This window comes from Enhydra lutris, unplaced genomic scaffold (genome assembly GCF_002288905.1).
Source record: "Enhydra lutris kenyoni isolate GAN:26980312 unplaced genomic scaffold, ASM228890v2 scaffoldscaffold85, whole genome shotgun sequence".
NCBI classification, from domain to species: Eukaryota; Metazoa; Chordata; class Mammalia; order Carnivora; family Mustelidae; genus Enhydra; species Enhydra lutris.
This window is the reverse complement of record NW_019154169.1, coordinates 7,102,641-7,122,484: the sequence shown is the minus strand read 5'-3', so window position 1 is coordinate 7,122,484 and position 19,844 is coordinate 7,102,641. Positions and strand designations below refer to the sequence as shown.

At 48.0% G+C, this 19,844-nt stretch overlaps 1 protein-coding gene across 1 annotated transcript in view; it reads right to left on the bottom strand.

Moving 5' to 3' along the window:
• LOC111161521 (signal induced proliferation associated 1 like 3) overlaps window positions 1–19,844 on the bottom strand; it is a 227,016-nt gene that overhangs the window by 14,293 nt on the left and 192,879 nt on the right. The window contains exon 16 of the mRNA XM_022525245.1: window positions 13,910–14,131. Coding sequence (XP_022380953.1) covers window positions 13,910–14,131 — 222 coding nt within the window. The remainder of the gene's footprint in view (window positions 1–13,909; window positions 14,132–19,844) is intronic.

Genomic DNA, 19,844 nt, shown 5'->3' with positions numbered 1-19,844 from the left:
TGCTGACCTTGCAGCCCTGTGGGGACTGCTGCTAATGGCCTGGCAGGCACCTGACGGCGAACACTTGGGAGAGGGGGTTGCTCTTGTAGCTGCTGACCCGAGGCTGGCCCCAGGCTGCACACCCCTCAGCGGCTCCCTGGCCCTCTCCTGGGACCTCCCCTGAGGCCTCCTTCTCCTTTCCGGCTCAGCCCTCAGGCTCAGGCCTTCCTTCCCTGGTGAAGACTGGGTCCTGGACCTAAAGTGTCCCAGGAGAGAAATAATGACATCTGACAGCCCTCGCTGTGTACCAGGCCCTATCCACTGACCCGAGGGCTCCGTGTATGCGAACTCGTTAAATCTGCACACCAGCCGTGATCACAATCACCCGCTTTACAGGCGGGAGACTGAGGTGCAAGGAGACTAAATAATTGTACAGGAAGCGTCCAAGGTCACACAGCCTGTGCGCATGGAGGAGCTGGGATTCCAGCCGAGGTCACCAGGCTACAGAGCCCACAGGTATCACCACTGAACTTGACCGCCGTGTCTGTATCACAGATGTGGCACAAAAATGATGAACCGGGGGTGCCTGGGTGGCTCATTAGGTTAAGTGTCTGACTCCTGACTCCGGATCAGATCACGATCTCTGGGTCATGGAATTGAGTCCTGTGTCGGGCTTCACACTCAGTGCAGAATCAAGCTTGAGGATTCTCTCTCCCTCTGGCTCTACCCCCAGCCCCCAAATAATAAAGAAAATCTTAAAAAAAAAAAGACATATACTGTGTGGGGAGCATAACTGCATTTGGTTTAGTAATACTCTTTTGGATGCAGAGAAAAAGTTCTGGGGGAAAGTACAATGGTACATGATCCCTGGGAGGCCAGGAGTCTTTCTAGGAGGTGGAAAAATGGGACTGTCCCTTCTCATCTGATACCCATCTGAACTGTCTCAATTTATTTTACCACACATAATCACTTGCCAGAACAATAGTCATTTTAAAAACTGGTTTTTTTAAAAAAAGGTGACCCCTGGAATTTATCATTTTGTAACTCAAGAATGAAAGAGTCTTTGGACCCAGGAAGAAAGAGGATGTCTAGGGCTCCTGAGCGTTTTGAAGTTTGCATTTTTCTCATTTTCTCAGCTGCCACCTTGGGGTTTTAACAAAAGAAGGAAGAGAGGGTGGCAAGTTTCTCCCCGTCAGGTCGTATTCCTCCCTAAATTAGAATTCCAGGTCTAGGGTAATTCTGGTTCCATCCCAGTGTTCTCTGAAGTGTGTTCTCTGGGTGAAATGAAAAGCTTTAGAGCCCAAAGAGAGAAATACGCAGAGTAGCAGAGGACGGGCATACACCCCAACGAATACGTGGTTCCAACTCTGGGAGCTGGAAGGGGGCTCAGCCCACCTCCTTGCAAAGGGAGTTCACAGTTTCCCAGAATCCCCTGCAGGGGGACGTGGTGGAGCATGTGACTCAGTATAGGGCATGTCCCATGTTGTGCCCACCTCCCGTGGAGAGGGAGCAGGCTGGGACTTTAGCCCGTCTATGGCAAGAAAGGAACACTGTTTATGAGGATGGCGTTCTGGGAGGGGCTTCAAACGTGCACGCTCTCGGCCCTCAGGGCTCTACTGCTGGGGTGTGTCCTTCAGAAAGGCCAGTGTGAACCTATGCATGCCAAGTCTATGGGGACCCTTAATGGGGTGCTGTCCGTCAAGCAAACACAGACCTGGCCCGCAGGGGAAGGGTGAGGCCCCACGGAATCAGGGCATCTAGCTATTAAAGAGAAGTAGAGCTGAGGCACGTGACACAGACCGAGGTTCTCCCAGATCTGTCACAGGAATAAAGAAGTGGTATGTACAGCGTGAAAGCTTTTTTAGAAAACAAAGCTTACACATAGCTTAGTTTGATATATTAAAATTTACCAAACTCTCGGTTCCAAAAGATGGGTATTTGGGGGATTCACTTTCTAAAAATGTGCCTCATCACAACCCATGAAATCCCTGATAATCTGCCCCACCCTGCCTCTGCCCTCGTCTCTCCTCCCACACAGGCCTCCCAATGTTCCTTTAGCATGCCAGGCACAGTCCTGCCCCAGGGCCTTTGCACTGGCTATTCTAACTGCCTAGAGAGTTGCCCTCCCCAGCATTCCCCATGAATGGCAGCTTCTCATCTACTTAGCTTATCTCAAATGTTGCCTCCTCAGGGAGGCCTCTCCTGACCATTCAACCTTCTGGTGTCCCCTCCCGGTCTGGGCATGCTTGATCACACACTCCTGTGTGCTGCTTCACTGTGTTCAACTCCTGGCGGTTTGTCCCAGGTGCTAGGTGTGTTTGTGGTCCCACTCCCACCTCATCTGTAGCCTTATGTTCTGTGTTGGGAGAGGAGCCTTACACATTGCAGGCCCTCAGAAATAGCTGCTCAACGCCAATCACGGGGAGCCAATCTTCCTTCAACCCAGCTAACCAACCAACCCACCCACTTCCCTACCTACCTCCTACCTTTCAAACTTCCTTTTTTTTTTTTTTAAAGATTTTATTCATTTATTTGACACAGAGAGAGATCACAAGTAGGCGGAGAGGTAGGCAGAGAGAGAGGGGAAGCAGGCTCCCCACTGAGCAGAGAGCCCGATGCGGGGCTCGATCCCAGGACCCTGAGATCATGACCAGAGCCGAAGGCAGAGGCTTAACCCACTGAGCCACCCAGGCACCCTTCTCTCTCCCTTTTTAAAAAACAAACAAACAAAAAACCCCCAAAAAACACTTAAGTAATCTCTACACCCCATGTGGGACTTAAACTCACAAGTCAAGAGTCTCCTGTTCCTCTGACTGAGCCAGCCAGGCGTCTCTCTCCCTTCCTTCTACAAGAAGCTTCAATGACTTTTATAAGAGAAAAAAAGTACAGAAATATTTAAAAAGTTAAGTCAAAAGAACACAGGTATTTCTTCCCTTCTCTGTTTAATTTGTTTTCACGTGCTAACGTTGCCAGCTCCTAGGACCTCTAGCACTCCGATGGGGGCATTCGGGATTCTCCGGCAGGAAGGCTGGCTCACCAGGAGACATCCTGCCCCAACCCTCAAGCATCTCCGCCGCCGCAGGCCTCACTCCTCCCTTGGGGCACCATGGGCTGGTCTACAGGAGAAGAGTCCACTGGAATTCAGTTTAGAGCATCAAATTGATTATTATTGTCATTTCTTTCTCTTTTTAAACCTGCTCTTACTCTCTTTCTTCTGGAAGAATTTCCTGATGTAGTTTCCAAATGGCAAATTCTAAGCTATCATTTAAAACAGAATTAACTCCAGATTAACAAAACCAGCCAGACTGGGCTTATACATTCTGATCTGTTTCCTTTTCCCCCTAGATCTCAGGTCCCCATGACTGTGAAAACCTGATGACCCCTGAGGACAACCAGACTGCTCGCTGACGGTTCAAAAGGATGAGATCACCTTCTCTGTGCGAATATGGAATCGCCCCAGAAATACAAAGAAGAAAGAGCAAGTGGAAAAGGCAGACGTGTAGAGACGGGGAGCCACGCTGGCCAACAGAAGGGGCGTGAGGGAGGAAGAACATGGGGTCCCACCAGCTTGTCATGGTTGGAACACTTTGGGATGGACGCGGAAGAAATGAAGGCCATGGTTGTATCTGGGGAGGGGGGGCGCTGGATGGCTGGGGGCCAGGGAAGGGAGAGAGGCTGGGCCTGTGCCACGAACCCCTGGTACTAGCTTGGTTTTCATCCTGGGCATGGTTTACCTTTCACAATACAAATAAAGAGAACACCCGGAAGGATGTGCCTTCTCTCTGGGTTCTGCCTGACAGCACCAGACATCATCTCTGATTTGCCTGCGCTGCCTGAACTTGGACTTGGCCATGTTGTGGAATTACACCACTGACAGTAGAAAACAAAGGCAGACAACTTACAAAGGCGGCTCTCTGCGGTAAGGTCCCAGACAACAGCGACTCCTTTTTCCTACGACAGGAGGGCCAAAGGTGGACGGCGACCAATAGCTCTGACTTGGCTGGGCCTGTTCCCAGCCGACTCTGGGCTGTGGCCTCCAACTGGGGCGGCTCCCCCGGGGCCAAGTTAATTAAGCTAATTAGCACCACTGTCGGCCTGTCTGGGCCAGGGGCTGTGCCAGTGTGGCTGGCAAGGACGGACAGCAGGGGAGGCAGACAGATATTCCTGGAAGGATGGCTGGGAGAGAGGCCTGCAGGAGCGGGGCTGCGGGGATGCTGCCCTGCTATGGGGTGCGGATGTTGGGGAGAGGCCTTCTCCGATTCCTTCTGCGGCTGCGTGGAGCTGGACCTAAATCTGAGGAAGGAAGGAGCCAGAATGCCAGGTGTCAACCACAAGATGCCTGTGCCTGTCAGCCCAGCCAACAGTGACTGGTACTTCCCTATGACTCACTGAAATCCTCACGTCACCTCTGGGACATAGGTGCTCCTGTCTTCCCCTCTTGAGGCTGGGAAATTGAGGCACGGTGAACGGAGAGAACTCAGAATCCACATGTGCCAGATGCTCAGAGCCACCCCAAGATTCACCCCTAATCAAAGAGGGGCTGGCTGTGTGTGGTTCCTGGTAGCCGGGGCTCCCGGGGACATGGGGCTGGTGTGTTGTGTGCGGCCGCACCGTTTCCTCATGGTGGCTGGGAGAGGCTGATTCTACCATCATCTCACCCCACAGGTGAGGGCTGGCAATGCCGAGAGGTTCTGACACACGGTGCCGGTGCCGGGAGAGCTGGGACGCGAACCCAGGTGGTATAACTCAGGGAACACCCTGCCGTGCAGGTGTAGTAACAGCAGCGACAAAGCTCACGTCCCCAGTGCTCAGTCACTCCTGGGCCCCGGGCGGCCTTCACACACGTGATTTCACTTCACCCCTGCAGTGGCACTGGGTGAACCAGTTTTCTCAGGGTGGCCCAAGGGCCGCCAGCCCACAGGGGTTTCTCCAGCCCTGCAGTCCGGTCCAGACTGGCCTGTTGAGGAGGCGGTGCCCAGGAGGGCTGAGGGCTGCCAGCTCCACCTCCCAGCCTGCGAGGCTCCTGCCGGGCCCCTCCCGTCAGAAGGGAAACCTGTGGGCCCAGTCACGCCCTCACCTGCTGAGCCGTGTGCAGCTCCAGCACAGTGCTGGGGGCTCAAATGGATGGACTCACCAAGTCCTCAGAACCCTGGAGCTAGGGAAGACTGGCATCCCAGGTTACAGAGCGGGAAGCTGAGGGGCTACGCCTGAGGTGGGGGTAAGCATCCTGACCCTTACGCTGTTCTGCCCTTCTAATGGCTCGGAGAAGGCAGGCCAACGAATTAATGAGCCCAGGGACAAGGTGGCCAAAATGGGGCCATGTGGCCATCCCCTGAGGCAGAGGTGCTGGCCTGTCCCTCCCTGGGTGTTGACCAAGGCCTGCAAGAGAAGGGCCGGATGTGGGAGACAGATTCTCTGTCCTTCACTGGCTTATTCTGTCGTTTGATCAGCTAGAGCATGTGCCCAAATACAGAGGAGACTATCCCCTCCATGAAATTGTCCTGAGGAAAGAGGAGTCACTGCCCTGGGTAGGAGTCCTCCTTGGGTCTTTCGTATGACGAGATGCTCTGTTAAGTTACCTCGTTGGCTATGAATCCGAGCTCCGCCACTTCTGGCTGCAGACCTGGCTATGTACTTCTAACTGTGCCTCGGTTTCCTCATCTGGAAATGGGGGTAAGAACAAGATCCCTCTAGTGGGGTCGCCAGAGGATCAACGGGCCAGGTCTGTTCAGCCCCAGCCCAGCAGCGTGGCGGAAAGGGAGCACCTCTGGGCTGGATGAGGCCATCTGCATTTCTCTGCGGGATGTGTTAGAGGTCTCTGACTGAAATCAACCGCAAGGGAAGCAAAGGAAGTAGACAGATTTGGGAATTACTCCTGGTGGGGCAGGGGATAAGCTCATAATATGTGGTGACCTTGTGGGGACAAATCACAAAACCAACAAGCATAGTATTTGCAATGATTAACTGGGCAAGTGATGTTAACCATTCTGGACCTCAGTATTTCTTATCTGGAAAATGGGAAGCAAAGTACTTGCATCTCCTTGTTCTACAGTGAGAATTAAATGAGTCAATGTAGGTGAAGGGCTTATGACAGTACTTGGTAAAGTAGGAACTCACATACGTAGGTAAATAAGTTATGCAAACGAGTCCCTGTACCTTGGGATAAAATGTCAGTGACAGCTTCATACACGGGGGGAAAAAAGTATGTTTAACCTCAAATAATTTAGCTTGAAGATGATGTTTTCTGGAAAACTAGGTTAGGTGACTCAGACGGATCTTTAACAATGAAAAAGACACTATCTCCAAAATGCTCAGAGAGCGTCTGAATAAGACAGCTTTATGAAATGGAATTATGTGGACAAAAGCGGTTCTAAATTAACATATTATCTTCCACATGTGATTTAAAAAAATGTATCTGTATGAAACGCCTGGCTGGCTCAGTCAGTGGAGGTGTTATTCTTGATCTTGGGGCTGTGAGTTCGATCCCCACATTGGGAGCAGAGATTACTTAAAAATACAATCTTTAAAAGAAATGTACCTATAACTAAATTATCAAATATTATAAGAAGCCATGAAACTACTTTATGTGCTGTCCCAAATATTTCATATATTTATATGTTGACATATTTTATATATTTAGTTTAGATATGTTTATACAAACATACACATCTAGGGGTGCCTGGATGGCTCAGGCAGTTAAATGTCTGCCTTTGGCTCAGGTCTTGATCCTAGGGTCCTGGCACTGAGGCTCACATCTGGGCTCCCTGCTCAGCAAGGAGTCTGCTTCTCATTCTCTCCTGCTCACGATCTCTCTCTCAAATAAATAAAATCTTTAAAACATACAAACATAAACATCTATAAAGAGATATAAATTCGTATCTTTTGGGGTGCTTGGGTGGCTCAGTGGGTTAAGCCTCTGCCTCCGGCTCAGGTCATGATCCCAGGGTCCTGGGATTGAGCCCTGCAATGGGCTCTCTGCTCGGCAGGGAGCCTGCCTCCTCCTCTCTCTGCCTCTCTGCCTACTTGTGATTTCTGTCAAATAAATAAATAAAATCTTAAAAAAAATTCATATTTTTCAATAGTTAACCCTGAATGTAAATGGCTAAATGTCCCAATCAAAAGAAACAGGGTATCAGATTGGAGAAAAAAACAAGACCCATCAATATGGTGTCTGCAAGAGACTCACTTTAGACCCAAAGACACCTCCAGACTTAAAGTACGGGGGTAGAAAACTATTTACCATGCTAATAGACATCAAAAGAAAGCTGGGGTAGTAATCCTTATATCAGAAAAATTCGATTTTAAACCAAAGACTGTAATAAGAGATGAGGAAGGACACTATATCATACTTAAAGGGTCTGTCCAACAAGAAGATCTAACAATTGTTACCTAACAATATTTATGCCCCTAACATGGGAGCAGTCAATTATACAAGACAATTAATGACAAAATCAAAGAAACAGTACGGGACTTTAATACCCCCTTCACTGAAATGGACAGATCATCTAAGAAGATGTCAACAAGGAAACAAAGACTTTAAATGACACAATACACCAGATGGACTTCACAGATATATTCAGAACACTTCATCCCAAAGCAACAGAATACACATTCTTCTCTAGTGCACATGGAACAGTCCCAGAACAGATACAACCTGGGTCACAAATCAGGTCTCACCTGGTACCAAAAGACTGGGATCATTCCCTGCATATTTTCAAACCACAATGCTTTGAAACTCAAACTCAATCACAAGAGGAAAGTTGGAAAGCACTCAAATACATGGAGGCTAAAGAGTATCCTACTAAAGAATGAATGGGTCAACCAGTAAATTAAAGAAGAACTGAAAAAATTCATGGAAAACAAATGAAAATGAAAACACAACTGTTCAAAATCTTTGGGACACAGCAAAGGCGGCCCTAAGAGGAAAGTATTATAGCAATACAAGCCTTTCTCAAGAAACAAAAAAGGTCTCAAGTACACAACCTAAACCTACACCTAAAGGAGCTGGAGGAAGAAGAGCAAATAAAGCCTAAACCCAGCAGCAGAAGAGAAATAAAAAAGATCAGAGCAGAAATCAATGAAATAAAAACTAAAGAACAGTAGAACAGATCAAAACCCCTGGCCAGACTTATTAAAAAGAAAAGAGAAAGGACTCAAATAAATAAAATCATGAATGAAAGAGGAGAGAGCACAACCAACACGGAAAAATACAAACAATTATAAGGACATATTATGAGCAACGAAACGACAACAAATTAGACAATCTGGAAGAAATGGATGCATTCCTAGAGACTATAAACTACCAAAACTGAACGAGGAAGAAATAAAAAACCTGAACAGACCCAGCAAGGAAATTGAAGCAGTCATCAAAAATCTCCCAACAAACAAAAGCCCAGGGCTAGATGGCATCCCAGGGAAATTCTGCCAAACATTTAAAGAAGAATTAATACCTGTTCTTCTGAAAGTGTTCTAAAAAACAGAAAGGGAACGAAAACTTCCAAACTCATTTTATGAATGTTTTTCCATTTCTTTCTTTCCTTTTTTTTTTTTTTAAAGAATTTATTTATTCATTTGACAGAGAGAGATCACAAGTAGGCAGAGAGGCAGGCAGAGAGAGAGAGAGAGAGAGGAGGAAGCAGGCTCCCCGCCCAGCAGAGAGCCCGATGCGGGACTCGATCCCAGGACCCTGAGATCATGACCTGAGCCGAAGGCAGAGGCTTAACCCGCTGAGCCACCCAGGCGCCCTGTTTCTCCATTTCTTTATGTCTTCCTCAATTTCCTTCACTAAGTATTCTACAGTTTCAGAGTACAGATCTTTTATCTCTCTAGTCAAATTTATTTCTAGGTATCTTACGAGTTTTGGTGCAATTGTAAGTGGGATGGATTCCTTGATTTCTCTTCCTGTGGCTTCATTGATGGTGTGAAGAAATGCAACAGACTTCTCAATAAATGCAGAAAAAGCATTTGACAAAGTACAACATCCTTTATTGATTAAAACTCTTCACAGTGTAGGGATAAAGGGTACGTACCTCAATATCATAAAAGCCATCTATGAAAAACCCATAGCGAATATAATTTTCAATGGGGAAAACAGAGCTTTTCCCTTAAGGTCAGGAACACAGCAGGGCTGTCCACTATCACCACTGCTATTCAACATAGTACTAGAAGTCCTAGCCTCAGCCATCAGACAACAAAAAGAAATAAAAGGCAACCGAATGGGTAAAGAAGAAGTCAAAGTCCCACTCTTTGCAGATGATATGATACTTTACGTGGAACCCAAAAGACTCCACTCCAAAACTGCTAGAACTCATCTAGGAATTCAGTAAAGTGCCAGGATATAAAATCAATGCACAGAAAGCAGTTGCATTTCTATAAACCAACAAGACAGAAGAAAGAGAAATTGAGGAGTTGATCCCATTTACAACTGCACCCAAAACCATAAGATACCTAGGAATACACCTAACCAAAGAGGCAAAGAATCTGTACGTGGAAAACTACAAAGTACTCATGAAAGAAATTGAGGAAGACACAAAGAAGTGATAAAATTTTCCATGCTCATGGACTGGGAGAACAAATATTGTGAAAATGTCTATGCTGCTACCTAGAGCAATCTACATATTCAGTGCAATCCCTATCAAAATACCATCAAATTTTTTCTTTTTTTAAAAAGATTTTACGTATTTATTTGACAGAGATCACAAGTAGGCAGAGAGGCAGGCAGAGAGAGGGGGAAGCAGCCTCCCTGCTGAGCAAGAGCCCAATGCGGGGTTCGATCCCAGTATTCTGAGATCATGACCTTAGCCAAAGGCAGAGGCCTAACCCACTGAGTCACCCAGGTGCCCCACCATCAACTTTCTTCACAGAAATGGAACAAATAGTCCTAAAATTTAAATGGAACCAGAAAAGACCCAAATAGCCAAAGGAATGTTGAAAAAGAAAACCAAAGCTGGTGGCATCACCATTCCAGACTTTAAGCTCTATTACAAAGCTGTCATCATCAAGACAGTATGGTACTGGCACAAAAACAGACCCATAATCAGTGGAACAGAATAAAGAACTCAGAAATGGACCCTCAACTCTATGATCAACTAATCTTTGACAAAGCAGGAAAGAATGTCCAATTAAAAAAAAGACAGTCTCTTCAACAAATGGTGTTGGGGAAATTGGACAGCCACATGCAGAAGAATGAAGCTGGACCATTTCCTTACACCACACACAAAAATAGACTCAAAATGAATGAAAGATCTAAATGTGAGACAGGAATCCAACCAAATCTTTGAGGAGAACACAGGCAGCAACCTCTTCGACCTCAGCCTCAGCAACTTCCTCTTAGAAACATAGCCAAAAGCAAGGGAAGCCAGGGCAAAAATGAACTATTGGGACTTCATCAAGATCAAAAGCTTTTGCACAGCAAAGGAAACAGTCAACAAAAACCAAAAGACAACTGACAGAATGGGAGAAGATATTCACAAATGACATATCAGATAAAGGGCTAGTATCCAAAATCTATAATGAACTTACCAAACTCAACACTAAGAAACAAATAATCCAATCAAGAAATGGGCAGAAGACATGAACAGACATTTCTGCAAAGAAGACATCCAGATGGCCAACAGACACACAAGAAAGTGCTCCACATCACTTGGCTTCAGGGAAATACAAATCAAAACCACAATGAGATACCACCTCACACCAGTCAGAATGACTGAAATTAACAAGTCAGGAAATGACAGATGTTGGCAAGGATAAGGAAAGAGGGGAACCCTCCTACACTGTTGGTGGGAACGCAACTCTGGAAAGAAGCATGGAGGTTCCTCAAAAAGTTGAAAACAGGGGTGCCTGGGTGGCTCAGTGGGTTAAAAGCCTCTGCCTTCGGCTCAGGTCGTGATCCCAGGGTCCTGAGATCGAGCCCCACATCGGGCTCTCTGCTCTGCGGGGAGCCTGCTTCCTCCTCTCTCTCTCTCTCTCTCTGCCTGCCTCTCTGCCTACTTGTGATCTCTGTCTGTCAGATAAATAAAAAAATCTTAAAAAAAAAAAAAAGTTGAAAACAGAGCTACCCTATGACCTAGCAATTGCACTACTGGGTATTTACTCCAAAGATACAAATGTAGTGATCCTAAGGGGTAGGTGCACCCCAATGTTTATAGCAGCAATGTCCACAATAGCCAAACCATGGAAAGAACCTAGATGTCCACCAACAGATGAATGGACAAAGATGTGGTATATATACACAACGGAGTATTATGCAGCCATCAAAAAAGAGATCTTACCTTTGCAATGACACGGATGGAACTAGAGGGTATTATGCTAAGCAAAGTAAGTCAATCAGAGAAAGACAATTACCATATGATCTTGCTGATATGTGGAATCTGAGAAACAAAGTAGAGGATCATGGGGGAAGAGAGGAAAAATGAAATGGGATGAAACCAGAGAGGGAGACAAACCGTAAGAGACTCTTAATCTCAGGAAACAAATTGAGGGTTGCTGGAGTGGAGGGGGGTGGGCAGGATGGGGTGGCTGGGGGATGAACATGGGGGAGGGTATATGCTATGATGAGCACTGTGAAGTGTGTAAGACTGATGAATCACAGATGTGTATCCCTGAAACAAATAATATATTACATGTTAATAAAAAAGTGTATATATATAATAAAAAAGTCTTAAAAAAAAAACCTGAGAGTTGGTGCTTTGGGTCCCTCCCGAAAAGATACTGAAACACGAACCCTAAGTATCTGAGTGACCGTATTTGGAAATAGGGTCTTTATAGAGGTAACCAAAGCAAAATGAAGCCATTTGGATGGACCCTAATCCACTGACTGATGTCCTACTAAAAAGGGGCGATATCAACACAGAGACACGTACATAGGGAGGACGCCATGTGAAGATGAAGGCAGAGAATGGGGAGATGCATCTAGAGGCCGAGGAATCCCATACGTGGTTTGCAAATCAGCAACCGCTGGGCGAGCAGACAGATCACCCTCAGCCCTCAGAAGGAACCAACCCCGCCAGCACCACGACCTTGGATGTCTGACCTCCAGAACTGCGGCACCATCCTTTTTTGGAGTTGAGCACTGGGTCTGCGGCACTTGTGAGGGCAGCCCTAGCACGCACAAGGGGGAAGGACAGCCACCACGTGGAAGAGCCTAACGGGGTCCGCGGGGCCTGCCCCTCTGGTCACCCTAAAAACTGGGGGCCTTGCAGTATCTCACGGGGTTGCGGTGAGATCAAAGCGAGATGTGTGGCCCATGTGTTCACCGAAGGAGGACCCAGAGCACCAGAAGCCTACAAGCGTCTTGTGACCAAGACTGTGGTGCCTGCTTTCCAGGGGAACAGAGAAAAGTGACAGGGTGATGGAGGGATACATGCAGTCAGGAGGGCCCATTCGAGGAGGTGGCATCGTAACAAGCCCCCCGCTCCCTGGAGATGGCTGTAAGACCCGGGGGAAGAACACTCCAGGCATTAGAGAACCCCTACAATGGCCCAGAGCTTGGCCTGGCCTTGGCAAGCGGGAGGAGCAGCAGAGGCCGGGGGCACTGGAGTAGAGACAGTGAGGGGCAGAGCGGGAGGACGAGAGGGCAGGGGGAGAAGAGGCCAGTCGTGCAGGGTATGGGCAGAGCACAGGCCATTCTACTGCCTGGTGCCACCCGTGTGCCTTGGTCATCCATCCTGGGAGTGGGGGAAGCCGCAGGAAGTTCTGATCAGGAGAGCAGAGGCTCATAGCCTGGGGCCAGCAGTGACGTCTATGAACTGGATTCTTGGTGAGTTCTCCGGGCTCGCCTGCCGACGTCTGTAGGGACCCACTTCTCGCCCAACCTTCTCGTTCTGAGCTCTGGGTCACCCACGCATCTGAACGGCTTATCCAGGTCACAAAAGACGTTACAGAGAACCAGAGGGAGGAGGGCAGAATCCCTCCTCCCCCAGAACCAGTTCTATCCCTTATCAGCTGTTGTGATATATGGGTAAAATGGGGTGAATAACAGGTCCACCTCACAGAGCTGTTGTAGGACTCGGGGAATTAATTCACATCTACCAGGAGCTGAGAACCGGGACTGGTGTACAGTGAGTACTCAGTAAATGTGAGATACCACATTCTTCTAACTTATAACAGAAATCCTTCCCTAATGCATATTCCTCTCTTCTCTTTTGCCTTATAGCAAAATGCCTCAAACGAGCTGAGCACATGGTTTCCTCCTATTCTGCCCAACACTTCTCTCCTGTACCCTTCGCAGACCTCTATGAGGCTCAAAGCGATGCCAGCTCATGGCCCATCAGCTTGGGCTCCGAGGACGCCACACCTGCCCGGGCTCTGCCTTACACTCTGGACCCTGAGGGCTCCCTCTGCCCGACCTGCACAGCCCCCTCCACTCTCCCCACACTCCTGGCCGTGGGTGTGCCTCCAGCCTCTGCCTCTGTGCCGATGACACCCCACCTGCCCTCGCCAGCCTGACCTCTCCCCTCAGCTCCAGACTCCTGACCCGAGTGCCTCCTCCACAGCTTCTGTGCCTCGCGAACGCAAACCAACTGGGAATGAACTTGGGGGCTCCCCGCAACCAAGCCTGTTCCCCACTCAGGCCTCATCTCAGTTCAAGGCCAGTCTGCCCTTCCAGTTACAGGACCTGGGTGTTCTTCAACCTCGCCCTTCCTCTCCGCCCGCATTCAGTCTGCCAGCCAACCCTGGCTGCTCCCCTTTAAGCGTATCGGTCCTGAAGCCATCCCCTCTCCTTCCTCAGCCTCCATCCTGCTCCGCCTGCCCCAAATCCCATCTCCTGCTCAGCAGCTCCTTGAAGGCCATGTCCAACTAAGAGTTTCTGTCCACAGCTGTACCCATGGCACCCTGCCGAAGGAGCCAGGCAGGGGTTGCCCTCCTTCCCCCGACCCAGAGACGCCTGGCTCAGGCCCTGCAGCCCCTCGCTGGGTGTCCCAGCACTTACTTCTTTGGGTCAGTGAAGGGGAGCGGCCGTGGCGGGGGCTCGTCTGTCCTCTTCCACCCCGTGGGGTGCTTATTGCGTATGGGCTGCTTGGAGAAGAAGGACTTGGGGACGGAGGCGGAGAGCTGGAAGGGGCTGGACTGGGCCAGCTGTGAGGGCTGAGGAGTCTCTGTGCTGGCAGTTTTGTAAACCTGAGCAGGGTAGCCAGCCCGCGAGCTCATGTCACTGCAGAGTAAAAACAAGAGAAATAAACAGTCGAATCCATTCCACATTTCCCCAAAGCAATCGGTTTAAATTTACTCTTGGGAAACAACAAAGTTCCTTCACATAAGAGAGATACAAATACACTGCTGCTGTGGAAAATTCCAGTATGGAAGCCTGAGCAGAGAGAAGGGGAAGTCGCCCACAAGGCCCCCAGTCCCACCCCAGAAATGCCCTCTAGCACATGTGGGAATCACCTGTGGGTGGATGCATCCCAAGATTCCGTCTCCTGGGCACAGCCTGCACAGCTGAAGGCGGGGGTCCTACCTGCCCCTCTCTAGAGAGATCCATGGTTTACAATTTGCTCGCTGTCTCGCTCACATGCACGCCCTCTCCCTTTCCCTATGCATTACAAATATACTTGTGACTATGATCAGGGAGGTAGAACTTTTTTGTGGGGAGGAGGAGAACTGTATGTTTAACTGGGATCGCATTAATATATTGTTCTGTAACTTTTTTTTTTTTAATCTAAAATACAGCTTGCCAAGGAATTCTTTCATTCAAATATTTTTTGGAGTACCTACTACAATACATATCAGACAACGTTCCTGCTAACCCAGTCTAAAACCACAGCTCACTATCCCCAATGCTGGATTCCCCTGGCATTCGTGCTACAGTGAACCGCACACTGCTAACCGGAACCCAGCTGCTGGGGACCCAGCTGTTTACTTCCCTGAGACAAAGTGACTTTTATTTTATTTATTTATTTGACAGATCACAAGTAGGCAGAGAGGCAGGCAGAGAGAGAGAGGAGGAAGCAGGCTCCCCACTGAGCAGAGAACCTGATGCGGGGCTCGATCCCAGGACCCTGGGATCGTGACCTGAGCTGAAGGCAGAGGCTTTAACCCACTGAGCCACCCAGGTGCCCCACAAAGTGACTTTTAAAAAAAATTTAATAAAATTTGAAACTTTCAAATAAAATTCTAATTCCACTTCAAGTCAGACACATTTAATGAGAAAATTAATGCCTTTGGGGTTTGAGTCAATAAATGCTTTGTGAAGGTCAATTTAACAACATGAAAGGGTGGGGGTCCAGTCAAATGAGGAGACCAGCAAATCCCCTCCCCCCAAGCACAAGACTGACAAAATAACCATTCTGGCACTCTGGCAACGGACCAACAGCGTATGACAATCTGAGAGTCTTCTATGCTTGAAAAGCTGTTGCACATTAGATGAGAAATGAGGGAATCCGGGGCATTTTGGCTGCGGCTCCTGCCATCCTCCTGCCCAGCTCAATGCATAAGGATATCCACCATACCGAAATCTTTGGGAGAGAATCAAGCATACAGACATGTGCGCACCGAGAGTTTTGGAAAGAGAGGGGAGAAAAGGGCAGAAGAACGATTTAAAGAAATAATGGCTGAAAACTCCCATTTAAAAAAAAAAAATTTTATTTATTTATTTGAGAGGTAGAGAGAGACAATGAAAGAGAGAGAGCATGAGAGTAGAGAGGTCAGAGGGAGAAGCAGACTTCCTGCTGAGCAGGGAGCCCGATGTGGGACTCGATCCCAGGACCCTGGGATCATGACCTGAGCCGAAGGCAGTCGCTTAACCAACTGAGCCACCCAGGCGCCCTCCTCACATTTGATGAAAAAAAATTTACCTACACATCTAAGAAGCCCCACAAGCCCTAAGTATGGTAAATACAAAGACATTCCTATCCAGAAAGCTCAAAGTCAGTGAGATAAAAACCTTGAACATCTCAAGAGAAAAAGGATTCATCACATAAAGCAAAACATCAATATAATTAACTGCTGAATAATTAACTGCTGACTTCTTCTTTGAAACAAGGTATGGAATATCTTCAAAGTGCAGAAAGAAAGAAACCACCAGCCAAGAATTCTTTATCCAGCAAAACTATCCTTCACATATGAAGGCAAAATAAAAATATTCCCTGATAAACAGAGAAATCAATTGCCAGCTCATCTGCCTGGTAAATTATAAAAGAAGTCCTCAAGCTGAAAGACTCCAGGGGTGCTGGGCTGGCTCAGTCCACAGAGAGTGACACCCTCGATCTCAGGTTGCAGGTTCAAGCCCCATATTGGGGGTAGAGAGTACTTAAAAATAAAAAAAAATTTTTTTTAAGATTTTACTTATTTACTGGAGAGACAGAGAGCAAGCTAAAGAGAGAGCATGAGAGGGAGGCGAGACTCAGTGGGAGAAGGAGAAGCAGACTCCCCGATGAGCAGGGAGCAAGGACCCTGGGTTCATATCCTGAGCTGAAGGCAGCCACTTAACCAACTGAGCCACCCAGGCGCCCCTAAAAATAAAATCTTATAAAAAAGAAGAAGAAAAAGAAAGAAGAAAATGACTCCAGATGGTGACCTGAATCCATACAGAGAAACGAAAGGTCCAAGATGGTGAATTTGTGGGTTAGAGTAAGACTGCAGATTCATGTTTTCTTATTTCTTCTCTAATATCCTTAAAGACATAAGACTGTAAAAGGCAGTAAGAACAGCACTATATTGTTGGGCTTATAACATATATGGATGTAATAAAATGACAAAAATAGCACAAAGGATGGGAAATGGAATGTGGTTACACTGGAGAAAAGTTTATTTCTTTAAAATAAAAAAAAAACATATATTTTTTTGAGAGGTGGGGAGCGGGGAGAGGGAGAGAGAGAAACCCAATAGGCTCTATGCTCAGCAGGGAGCCTAACGTGGGGCTCAATCTCATGACCCTGGGTTTATGACCTGAGCTGAAATCAAGAGCTGGATGCTTAACCAACTGAGCCTCCCAGGTGCCCCTGGAGAAAAGTTTCTATATTTTACTAGAATTGGGTTACTAGATCTGAACTATAATGTCAAGATGCATATTACAATAACTAAAAAAATATGGTCAAAAAATAAAGTGGAATCTGGGGCACCTGGGTGGCTCAGTTGGTTGGGAGTCTGCCTTCAGCTCGGGTCATGATTCTGGGGTCCTGGGATCGAGTCCCACATCGGGCTCCCTGCTCGGTGGGGAGCCTGCTTCCCCCTCTCCCTCGGCCTGCCTCTCTGCCTACTTGTGTTCTTTCTCCCTCTGTCAAATAAATAAATAAAATCTTTAAAAAAAAAAAAGTGGAATCCAAACAGTACGCCAAAATAAATTTACTTAACACAAAAGGTGGCAGTAACAGGTCACCGGGAGCCCTGGGTGGTTCAGGTCATGATCTCAGGGTCGTGAGACTGAGCTAAATGTCCTGCTCAGTGTGGAGTCTGCTCGAGATTCTCTCTCTCCCTCTGTCCCTCATCCTGCTCTCACTCTTTCTCAACTAAATAAATATTTTTAGGTTTTATTTATTTATTTATTTGACACAGAGAGAGAGAAAGAGAGAGAGAGAGCGAGTGCGCGCACGCACATGCGCACAAGCAAGCAGAGCAGCAGGCAGAGGGAGAGGGAGAAGCAGACTCCCCGCAGAGAAGGGAGCCCGATGTGGGGCTCGATCCCAAGAGCCTGGGATCATGATCTGTGCCGAAGGTAGATGCTTAACTGACTGAGCCACCCAGGCGCCCCTCAACTAAATAAAATCTTTAAAAAATAAATAAATAAAAGAACTGAGCAGGGAAGAGAGTAACCATATAGAAAATAGCAAAATGGGGACTGTAAATCCAACTGCTATCAACGATTTCCCTAAAAGTGAATGTTTCAGCACCAGAAGTGAATGACAGAGATTATCAGACTGGACTAAGAGAAGCAAGGTCTAACTAGACATGCTTTCTAAGATTTAGCAACATCTATTAACAGGGCCATGCCCAGGGAGCCAGGGAGTGTGGGACGTCAGGGTGATCAGGAGGCCCCCCCAGGGAGGCAATGCCACCTGAGCCGAGAACTCAAGGGTGAGCCGTGTCACTCTAACATGGGACCTCCCGGAAATCCGTGCCACAGAAAAGTCTGCCCAAGTACTTGTGGATGGTCATCGGGAACGGTCACTGGGGATGGTCACTGCAGTGCTGTGTGTAATCGAGAAAGTTAGGGCCTCTTGATCTCAGGTCCGTGGATTCAAGCGCCATGCTGCATGTAGAGAGTACTTAAGACAATAAATAAAAACTTAAAAAAAAAAAAAAAAATGGAAGTTAGACCTGGCCTGGATGTCTTTTAACGGGATTAACAAAAGTTTCAAGCACATTTTGATGATCAAAAATGATGCAGCCAGTTTGGGGCGCCTGGGTGGCTTGGTCCGCTAAGCATCTGTCTTCAGCTCAGGTCGTGATCCCTGGGTACTGGGATCGAGCCCTGTGCCCCTCTGGCAGGCTCGGCTGGGTGCAATGCTCAGTGGGGAGTCCGCCTCTCCCTCTGCCCCTCCCTGGCTCCTTCACTCTTTCTGTTAAATAAAATCTTAAAAAAAAAAAATGTAAAACAAAAACAAAAAATTTATGCAGCCAGTTCAAAGAATGAGGTAGGTTTGTTTATGAACAAGGACAGATGTCTGACTGAGCTGGGGATTTCTGTAACTTGTAGCTAAAGGCATGTCCATGACTGTGTCCCCATCATCAGTGTCTCTGAGACTCGGGGGTGGATGGTGGCTTTGCACACAGTATGGCCTCAGCACAAAACAATCCCCCAGAATATGCTGTGTCTTTCATCCCAGCCCTGAAGTGGGTGCCCCTTCCCACACATCCGTAGACCATGAGTCCAGGTGCCCAGCCCCGGGGGGAGCTCTTACCCCACCAACTGATCCCTTTCTGAAGCACCAACAAGTCCTCAGCCAGGACTTGAAAAGCAGGGAGGACCATGAGGTAGACGAGAACTCGGGCTGCCCCGTTCATCTGACCCAGGTCCCAACCCCAGCTCCCAACACCACCCTGTGGCCTTAGCTCAGGTCCCTTCCCCTCAGTGAGCCTGTCCTCTCTGAGAAACGAGGGACAGCAGCACCATGGCCTGAAGTCACATGTGCAAAGTTGTGAAGGGATATGGTGCACCCGGGGCAAAAAGCTGGGACTCCGGGTTTGGCCAGGACTGGGCTGGGGATGTCCTGCTCTGTGTTTCCACCCCACCTGCCGGGAGGCGCTGTGCATATCTGTGTTATGTCTCAGGGGAGTGTTTTGGATTTTGTGGGAGGAAAAGATTTTGTGGCTTTGGGAAAAAGTTGACAAAACCACGTGCTGGCTGGAGAAGCCAGAGCTGTGCTCACACATGCAACCCCCCCAGTCTTGGTGGGTGGCCCGGGGTGGGTGACAGGCCTTTGGGAGGCAGAGACAGAGCTGGCTGTGCCTGTGAGCATGGTGGGACCCTGTTCTAGGCATCTTACAGGTGTCCCTCTATTAATCGTCCTGGCAGGCCCATGAGGCAGGAGTCACCACCACACCCATGTTTCAGTGGGGAAACTAAGGCCTGTAGAGATGAAATAACTTGCCCCGAATGATGCAGTTGGTAGGCGAGGGTGCCAGGACACAAACAAGTCTGGCTCAAGAATCCGGGCTTTTAACCACAAGCCTGTACTTTCAAGGACAACGGCAGTTACGATAAATACGTGGTAAGTGCAAACGAAACCTAGCATCGGGGGGATGGTTTTGGACCCAGTGTGTCTCAGGACCCGTGTGAAGTACTTTAAATGCATGATGTCAGTTCATTCTGGCAGCCAGAGACCACAGATCCCATTATTAATCCCATCTTACAGATGAGAACACTGAGCCACAGAGAAAGTAAGTAGCCTTGTTGGAGGTCATACAGCTGGGTCAGTTGTTGAGCTGTA